Genomic DNA, 10,280 nt, shown 5'->3' with positions numbered 1-10,280 from the left:
TAAACGTGTCCAGGCTCTAATAAAACTCCATAATTGCTTTCTACAAAGTGTTAATTTAACAAACATTCTCACTGGATGTTGTACAGTTGTTTAATTTCCTGTGTGTATTTGTGAGTAATTGTGTAGACAGTGAGGAGGAGGAGAAACTCCTGGTTTTTTATTGTGAAAATCTATAATGTACGTGGTAGATGTTAAATGATGCCTCATTAGAGCAGAGCACTAATTAAACCTGTGTGTGTGTGGTGTGTGTGTGTGTGGTGTGTGTGTGTGTGTGTGTTGTGGTGTGTTGTGTGTGTGTGTGTGTGTGTGTGTGTGTGGTGTGTGTGTGTGTGTGGTGTGTGTGTGAGGTGTGTGTGTGTGTGTGTGTGTGTGTGTGTGTGTGTGTGGTGTGTGTGTGTGTGTGTGTGTGTTTATAGACACTGTGGCTACAGCAAAGCTTTCCAAGACTCTGATGAAGAGAAGATGCACTACCAGAACGGCCACGGTACGTCATCATCATCATCATCATCATCATCATCATCATCTATCAGTCAATAGCTCATTAGCTCAGTGTTGGGGTTTGATGGGGGCGTGGCCTAAAGTCAAACACACTGACTATCCTCTACACAGGGTTAGGGTTAAACTCCAGTCCTTGAGGGCCGGACGTTTACATGTGTCCCTGGTCCAACACAGCTGAATCAAATGAATGGGTCATTATCTGCTTCTGCAGAGCTTGATGACATCACAGTGGTGTTGGAGCAGGGAGACATCTAAACGTTCACCACCTGTGATCTACAGTGTTCATCTCCTCCTGCTGCTGTTCAGACTGTGATTAGCTCCATCATGTGACCTAATGCTAATGCTGTGCTAATGCTAATGTTGTGTGTCTCAGTGTCGTTCCCTGACACACGGTTCTACATCGACCCTCACACCTACGAAGACCCCTGCCAGGCCGTCCACGAGTTTGCCCGAGAAATTGAAGCTTCCAGGATTAAAATAGAGAAAATTATTGGCTCAGGTAAAAAAACAGACACACACACACACACACACACACACAGAAGCTGTTGCTTGCTGGAACGAGTCATGTGACCATCATCTGTTGTTTTTTTCTGCACATGCTCAGCTTGAACCAGTCCAGGAGCTTTTAAAGCAGTGGTTCCCAAACTGATTCTGCTGCTGAAAATTGCCAGTTTCTATGGGGGGCGTGTCAAATGTCTGATACAGAGACTCATAATGGACAGTGTTGGGGAGTAACAGATTACATGTAACGGCGTTACGTAATTAGATTACTTGATATGAGTAACTAATCCATTACAGTTTAAATGGTTGTAATGGGATTACAGGAACATCGTTAAAATCTATGGATTACACAAAGTTACTGCTCAGTTCACTCCCAACATGGCAACACGATGCTTTTCCCAGAAGCCCCAGAGTAAATATGAAAAAAACCTTTTTGTGTGGGTGATGAGCAGCAGGAGGAGGAGCTAGAGCCAGAACCAGTAAGAAAGCGTTTGATGTGTGGTATCTGCAGCATAGAGCAGGTATAGATGTGTAAATAGATCTATAAACACTTCCTCAGTCTGTTCATACTTTTGATGTGAGGGCGTGTCCACCCTCACATCTGTGAAAACATGTATTTAATAGCAGGTGTTTTTAACGTGATGTTTTATTCCCTGCTATTGATTCCATGATGTAATCAAAGCTTTATTTTCTATTAAATAACTATCACACACTACTTATTCTATATTTCACTGTTCAATTAAAATGTGATGCCTGAACATGTTATTATTGAGATCTGAACAGTAATTGTGATAACTGGTTCATTAATTGTTAGTTTTTCTCTATAGTTGCCATTTTAATGCAGTTGTTGATCACATTGATTATTGATTAATATTATTGCTTCTGCCTGTTGGACTGTTCATTGTTTATTATATTTGTACGCTTTAAACTAAAGAGAGAAAATGTCTCACATTGATTCCAGAGCTCATTGGTTTGTTTTCTGTTTGATTTTCTTCCTTTGATTCATCCTGAGGAGATACTTTGATGTTCAGCTGTTCGTCTCTCACAGTATGAACATCTCACTAGTATTTAAAATAATAACTAGTTAAACAGAGGATGTTTTCAGATAAATATTAAATACATACATTTTTAAAGACAATGTTTTGACCTTGAAGATTATGTTTGTGTTTAAATTGAACTGTTCTATAAAAACCTTGTGTAATAGACTAGTCACTAGTAAATAAAGAAACATCAGTGTAGTCGACAACAATAATAGTCAGATAGCAACATCTCTAATCTCTATCTGCTTATTAATGTGCAATTACAGATTGACTACTGTCTACAGTTAGCGCTAGCTACTGTCTCCCGTTAGCGCTAGTCTACTGTCTACAGTTAGCGCTAGCTACTGTCTCCCGATAGCGCTAGTCTACAGTTAGTGCTAGCTACTGTCTCCCGTTAGTGCTAGCTACTGTCTACAGTTAGCGCTAGTCTACTGTCTACAGTTAGCGCTAGGCTACTGTCTCCCGTTAGCGCTAGGCTACTGTCTACAGTTAGCGCTAGTTTATTGTCTACAGTTAGCATTAGCTACTGTCTACAGTTAGCGCTAGACTACGGTCTACAATTAGTGCTAGCTACTGTCTACAGTTAGCGCTAGGTTACTGTCTACAGTTAGTGCTAGTCTACTGTCTACAGTCAGTGCTAGGCTACTGTCTACAGTTAGTACTAGCTACTGTCCTCTCTCCTGCTCGGCCGCCACCTGCTTTGGCGGGGCGGGCCGCTCTGGGCCGGCGGGCGGCGGGGGTCGCCTCCTGGACTGCTGGGGGATGTGGCTGGTGCCTGGCTCCGCTTGGGGGGTACCGCCGTGCTCCCAATGGCCGGCATGGTTTGGGGGGGTGCCGCAGCGGGTCTCCGGTTGTGCTGCTCGGCGTGTCCCTGGTGCCTGCAGTGCCGCGTGCCCATCTGCGCCATCTACCCTCTCTGGTGGCCCGTCATGCGGACGGGCCGGGCTCCTACCAGACAGGCCTCCTACATGGACACTTCACGTCACTCACTCCCAGCTGGTCTGGCTCACCCACTTGTTGGGGGTGGAGGGGGCCGCCGCCCGTGCAAATAAGTAGTGGCGCAGGGGCGGCACTCCCACCTCTGACTGCACTACTAATCCCTCCAATTTTAATTACACCTCAACACACCACTCCCCGGAGAGTGGGACCATCACTTCCACCCTCCGGAGCTATTGCACCACATACACATATATACACATAGGTTGGATGGGGAGCACCGCTCCCCTCCATCCACCCTTTTTTAATAGCACTTCATACATTCACTAAACACATATATTCACTCAGGGGATAGGGAAGTGCCTCTCTATTGGGGAATGGAGAGGCACCATAACAGGGTGGTGGGTAGCTTCACAGATTTGGGCCTGTCGGGTGGGGGCCCGGCCCCTCTGTTGATGGCTGGGCCGTCGTGTAGAGATCGGGGGGTGCGGTCGGGCGTGGCGAGGCGGTGGGTCTCAGGGAGGCATGGAGGGGTGTTGCTGGGGGCTCTCTTTGCGGAGTCTCTCCGAGCGGTGCCGGCCTGGTGGGGCGTGGGGGTGCCCCTTCCCTACGGGTGGGGCTTGGTGCTTGTCTCGTCTCCTGGTTGCCTTGGGGGCGCGCCTCGCGGCGTGTGGGTCCGTGGCAGCCTGCCGGATCGGTTCCGGTGGTTGAGGTCGGTATTGGCCACTTGGTAGGTGTGTCCTGCTATCTGCGGGCTGGTGGGTGGGTGAGATCTTTGGCTGGGGGCTGCTGTTCCGCATCGGTTGTGTGCCATTGGGGTACCTCTCTCCCGCGGTGGCGGCCGCCGGTCGCTCTTGCGCCGGGGGGGGGCATTGCCACGTGGCTTGCGCTGTCCGGTTGGTGCCGGGGCCCTGGCTGCTGTTCTTGCGCCGTCTGGGGCTGTGCGGTCTTGCTGGGTTGTGGCTGGTTTGTGGGCTGGAGTGGGTGGGCGTCCCCCACGGGTGTTTGGCCCGGGGGCTCACCCTTGGGGTCCCTTGTCCTGCGGTGGTGCCCTTGGGGTCCGGCAGGCCTGGCTGGCTGGCTCCATCATATGGTATAGTAATAAGCTCCACCCACTCTCTCAGAATATAGAAATAGATCTGCTATACATCATATCTGGTGGACATGTCAGCTCCTCTAAATAGTCACTAAGTCAGTGTGTGTTTGGGTCTGGAACATGTTCAGTAAACTACTTAGCATATGTCTCAGCTCCCTGTAATGTGATCAGCTTAGAGCTATGAACATAGACTGTTCACATCACTAATGATTAGTCACAGTACATTGGTTCTAGACTCACATGCTCTGGAAATATGAACATATACTATTTTTACTGTTTTCATTGGTTCATAACTGTATGTGAGAATGTAATAATAAATCTGATGTGTTTTCATTTATAATATAAATGTTACTATTTATTGGGATATTAAAGTATTTTTATTTATGTGACTTTTATTTTGGACTCAAACTTTGGGTTATTTCACCACTGGTGAATATTAAAATGTTGAGGTTATTGTTCCTTAGCTCTGTGTCTGATAATCATTTCTTGTTTATTAGTTTGTTATTCAGACTGTGGTTTGTGGACCATTTGTTGAAATGACCCATTTTTAACGATTGTTGTGAGTTTCAGTGAATGAAACCAATGTAGTGACTAAATAAATGCTTTTATTCTGACAGTCAGGCCCTGACCTTCCTGTCGTTACATGGTGTTTCATACCTCGTGTGTTTTTCTTCCAGGAGAGTTTGGTGAGGTGTGTTATGGGAGGATGAGGCTCCCAGGAAAGAGAGACGTCCCCGTGGCCCTAAAGACCCTGAAGGCTGGATACACTGAGAAACAGAAGAGAGACTTCCTGTCTGAGGCCTCCATCATGGCCCAGTTTGACCATCCTAACGTCATCCGCCTGGAGGGCGTGGTCACACACAGTACGTTGGTCTGGCTTTAATCAGCCCAGATACTTAAACTGTCTCGTTGAATAATTAACAATTCAACTTCACTTCACGCCCTTTATTAGGAGATTTATTAACTCATGTGTTCACGTGCTTTATGCTGCTCTATCGTTTTTCATCGCACAATGAAGGAGGAAGGGGGCGTTTCCAGCAGCAAGCCCTCCAAAGGCATTTTTTAAGCTGAGTGCTGATTGGCTGATCCACATTGTAGGGTCACAATTTTCCTGTGTATTTGGTTTTTTACTTGTAAAAGAAAGATTTTTTTTATGCACATAATCTTGATGGTCCTAATTGGATCCCATACATACAAATTATTAGAATATCAAGAAAAAGATCAATTTTTCAATTACATTTCTATGATTAAGGCTCAAAGAAAATGGACGCCGTTGTTTAAAGGTGGTATTATTGTTTTATTCAGGCACATAGTATCATTCTATAGTATACTCTAATAACTATGATACTCAGTTTTTTGGGGGAAATGCAGCAAATTTCTCTGTAGCACACAGTTCATGACACTTCAATTTTACCTCTGTCTCTTTAAGAAACTCCAAGCTCGTCTGACACGCCCATGAACACGCCCCCTTCAGCACTCATACAAACACACATGGATGTTGTTTACTTCTGTTTTTCAGTTTGGATATTTTCTACATTTTTTAATGGTTATGAAAGTGAGGAATGCTAACGTACAGTCAGAGGAGAAGTGATCTCTACACACACACACACACACACACACACACACACACACACACACACACACACAGAGCTCACCAGGATAGTGATGGAGTGCATGTGGCACAGAGAGCGTACACACACGCGCAGCACATACACTATTCCACACCAAAGAGGAGGAGCTCATCAGAACCATCATGGAGGGACCAGAACTGATGGACTATGATACCAGGACAGATGTTCAGCTGTGGTTCTCTCAGAGCAGGGGTCTACAACCTGTGGTTCTGGGGCCTATTGTGGCCCTTTGACTCTTATACAATGGCTCCCTATAGCTTTAAAAAACTATTGAAATAAATAGTTATTTTTTTACAGAGTTTATTAATAATTAATGACAAATAAAACCATGATATAACAATGTATTAACCTAAAATAAATCACATTGTACAATGACTCAGCACATTCCTACAACATCTACAGACCATCAACTTTCCTCCACCTGTGACTAACCTTAAGTTTTAAATCCCTGGTAAGAAACTAAACCAACATAAACACAGATTCATTTAACCACCAATGTACAGGTTAAATATGTATGTTTATGTGTGGCAACAAATGAGTAATTAGCATGTGTTGATCACATGATCATGTGTTATTATATTCATGTTACTTTTTATAGACTTTCATATACATTAACTATAAAAATCTACTTTATAAACATTGTGTTCATGTAAACTGAGATGTGTAAGAATTTAAAAATGAAGATACTGTTTTATTTATTGATGTTTATTTTATTTTAAACTGTTTTAAAGTTTCCATTTACATGATTAATATAAATGAAATCAAACATTAATCTATATAATATTAACTGTATATAATGTAATCCACTGTATTGTCTTCATAGAGAAGGTATTTATGGCTCCAGGAGGACTTTAATCCAGGTGAGATGAGGTTAAATGGTTCCTTGTAGAGTAAAGGTTACAGACCCCTGACCAGGGGAAGAGGGTTAGGAGACCCCACTATCAGAGCTGGACCCTCTCAATTTAATTCATGGTGAAACAATGCAGATGATAAGTTGGTTATGTTACTGTTAAATTAATTCATGTACAGCATTACTGTAAAAGGCCCCACCCCCACCCCACTCAAAAAAAAAGGGTGTCACCAAATTCTGTACCATTGCCACCACTGGTAAACTTAATGTAGAGCTCTGTAATTTTTTCAAACAAAATAGGGCTGTTTTTTTCACATCTCCAAAAACAAATAATTTTGCTGAGGTATTTTTAAAAACTAAAGGCAGCAGCTGCTACGATGAGCAGAATAAACCAATCAACACACAGTTATCAATCAGCTGGGCTACGAGTTTTATTTACATTTTTATTTTTAATTTCAATGTGTACATTAATGAGTTCAGACAAATGAAAAGCTAAATCTGTGGAGGCGGGTGCTGTGGGCTGATCTAAGGAAGAGAACAGAAGGGGAGGGGCCTCGTCCCCTTGAGCATAACAGGAGGAAAATGACTGAGAGTTAAAGATTACTCATCAATACATGAATCAATCTGAGAAACACTGGAGGTCTGGTTATCAGGAGGGAATGTGTGTGTGTGTGTGTGTGTGTGTGTGTGTGTATGTGTGTGTGTGTGTGTGTGTGTGTGTGTGTGTGTGTGTGTGTGTGTGTGTGTTCCTACAGGTAAACCAGTGATGATCATCACAGAGTACATGGAGAACGGTTCTCTGGACTCTTTCCTCAGGGTTAGTTTTTAAACGTCTCAGTCACACTGAACATTTAAGTGGAACACACTAAACTACTTAACAACAAATAATAATAATCCATATTAATAAACAATTGAACAGCTTTAACTGGTTCACACCAACCAATAGAATTACAGTAGTCCACCATCAAAGAATAATAAACAGTGTCAACAAAAAGAAAGTAAAAATAAAAAAATAGAAAAACCAGAACAACTAATGACAAATAGAAACGTTATAAAGAATTTAAAAAAAATAAAAAACATGTATGGTTTAACTACACTAATGCAGTTTATAGGCCTTTTCCATCTATGGATAATCTTGTTTTAATATATTTATCATACTCGTATCTGTCAGTTTATTACTATTGTTGGTATTTAGTATTGTTGTATTTCTTGCAGATTATTAATTAGTCAGTTATTTTCCTATTCTGTTAAGTATTTGTATATTTGCCAAACAGACCGAAGCAATAAGTTTTTCTTCTTCTCACTCCTTTTGTTATAATAAGTGTAAATTAATCTCATATATTGATTTATATAATTTTGTTACTTTTTCTCTGTTGGGGTTTCTGTTCTTTTTAATCTTTGTCCCTTCTCAAAACAAACAGATAAATGAAATGAAATGAACTGGATTTTAGGAAAAAGCAACAAAGAGACACAAACAAAATAAAATATGAAATCAAATATTTGTTGTTGATTCTGAACAGTAATTGTAAATGAAGTAAAATGTTAAAACATGAATGAAACAACAGAAATAAACCATTAACATCCTTTTACACTTTATTTCATAGTTTATTTTATTATTTTGTTCTACTCACTCAATACGAACTATTGATCAAGGTCAGGTTTATTAATGTGAGCTGAATGTATTGATTCTGATTCATTATGTAAAACAAAAAGGTTTTACTGTATTAATATGAACATGAGCAGACGTGTGATGGTTTAATGTGTCAACAGCAGCAGGTGAGATCAGACTCCAGATGTTCCAGATGTTTCATCCAGATGCGTCCCCACCATGCACATGTGTAGAACATTTAACACTTTGGGATAAACGCACAAACACACATATATTTTATTTACACTGTATTTGTTTTGGACACATTTCCCCAATACCCCCCCCCCCCCCCTAAAAAAAAATTTAAAAAAATCCAAGAAATAAATCATTGTTTTGGAATAAAGAGCAAATTTAATTGTATTTTCATTTTAAGTAAAACCATATCAACATTTGGAATCCAATGAGAGTTCTTTTCATGGGGCCCTAAAACCCTGCATCGCCCCTGGATGGGAATCGTATGAAAGTGGTCCAGCTCTCAACTGGTTTTTATTCAATTCATGAAACATGAAATAAGTGCAGCACATATTTTATAGTAGCTTTACCTAAAGTAAAACCAATTATATTGATCGTCCCAGCACTTCTGAAAAATTACCACACTAACAAACTGACGCCCTTGGTTCCATCTCTGATCTGTTCCTCTCTCTGTCAGAGACATGATGGTCAGCTGACGGTGATCCAGCTGGTGGGGTTACTGCGTTGCGTAGCAGCAGGTATGACGTACCTGTCTGAGATGGGATACGTCCACAGAGACCTGGCAGCTCGGAACGTCCTAGTCAACAGTAACCTGGTCTGTAAGGTGTCGGACTTTGGACTGTCCAGGGTTCTAGAAGACGACCAAGACGCTGACTACACCACTAGTGTGAGTTTACCATCACACACACACCTCACAGCTGTGAAGTTCTCACTCTAATCCAACACATAAAGGTCTTGTTTACACAACAACATTTTGCTTCTGTTTTTGTTTGTGATTCTTCCAAAAAGTTTCACATTCACACGCCAACGTTTTCTAAACAATTTCTGTTTACATGACACCGCTGGAAAAATAAAAAAAACTATGTAGTAAAAGTGTAGTAAATGTGTAATATACGTGTAGTAAAACATGTAGTAAATGTGTAATAAGCATATAATAAACATGTAGTAAACATTTAATAAACATGTAGTACACGTGTAATAAACATGTAGTAAACATTTAATATACATGTAGTAAATATGTAGTAAACATTTAATAAACATGTAATAAATGTGTAGTAAGCATGTAGTAAACATTTAATAAACATGTAGTAAACGTGTAATAAACATGTAGTAAACATTTAATAAACATGTGGTGAACTTGTAGTAAACTTGTAGTAAGCATTTAATAAACATGTATTAAACGTGTAATAAACATGTAGTGAACATTTAATATACATGTAGTAAATATGTAGTAAACATTTAATAAACATGTAATAAATGTGTAGTAAGCATGTAGTAAACATTTAATAAACATGTAATAAATGTGTAGTAAGCATGTAGTAAACATTTAATAAACATGTAATAAATGTGTAGTAAGCATGTAGTAAACATTTAATAAACATGTAATAAATGTGTAGTAAGCATGTAGTAAACATTTAATAAACATGTAATAAATGTGTAGTAAGCATGTAGTAAACATTTAATAAACATGTAATAAATGTGTAGTAAGCATGTAGTAAACATTTAATAAACATGTAATAAATGTGTAGTAAGCATGTAGTAAACATTTAATAAACATGTAATAAATGTGTAGTAAGCATGTAGTAAACATTTAATAAACATGTAATAAATGTGTAGTAAGCATGTAGTAAACATTTAATAAACATGTAGTAAACATTTAATAAACATGTAGTAAACTTGTAGTAAGCATTTAATAAACATGCAGTAAAAGTGTAGTAAACATGTCGTAAACAGTGATGGTCAAGTTACTCTGGAAAAGTAATCAGATTACAGATTACTTTTTCAAAAAAGTAGTCAGATTCTTTTTTGAGTTACTTTATTTCAAAGGTAATCTAACTACTGATTACAAAGTACTTATATTATAAAGGAGCACACAAATGTATGGCAA

The 10,280-nt window shown here is 40.1% G+C and overlaps 1 protein-coding gene across 1 annotated transcript in view; it reads left to right on the top strand.

Moving 5' to 3' along the window:
• The first annotated feature begins 406 nt into the window (after window positions 1–406).
• epha8 (eph receptor A8) overlaps window positions 407–10,280 on the top strand; it is a 22,539-nt gene continuing 12,665 nt past the window's right edge. The window contains exons 1-5 of the mRNA XM_028447195.1: window positions 407–484; window positions 872–997; window positions 4,749–4,934; window positions 7,308–7,369; window positions 8,850–9,059. Of these exons, the coding sequence (XP_028302996.1) occupies window positions 463–484; window positions 872–997; window positions 4,749–4,934; window positions 7,308–7,369; window positions 8,850–9,059 (606 nt within the window). The 5' untranslated portion in view covers window positions 407–462. The remainder of the gene's footprint in view (window positions 485–871; window positions 998–4,748; window positions 4,935–7,307; window positions 7,370–8,849; window positions 9,060–10,280) is intronic.

The sequence above is a fragment of the Gouania willdenowi genome, chromosome 5 (genome assembly GCF_900634775.1).
Source record: "Gouania willdenowi chromosome 5, fGouWil2.1, whole genome shotgun sequence".
NCBI classification, from domain to species: domain Eukaryota; kingdom Metazoa; phylum Chordata; class Actinopteri; order Blenniiformes; family Gobiesocidae; genus Gouania; species Gouania willdenowi.
The sequence above is the reverse complement of the archived record's forward strand: the minus strand, read 5'-3'. Positions and strand labels throughout refer to the sequence as shown.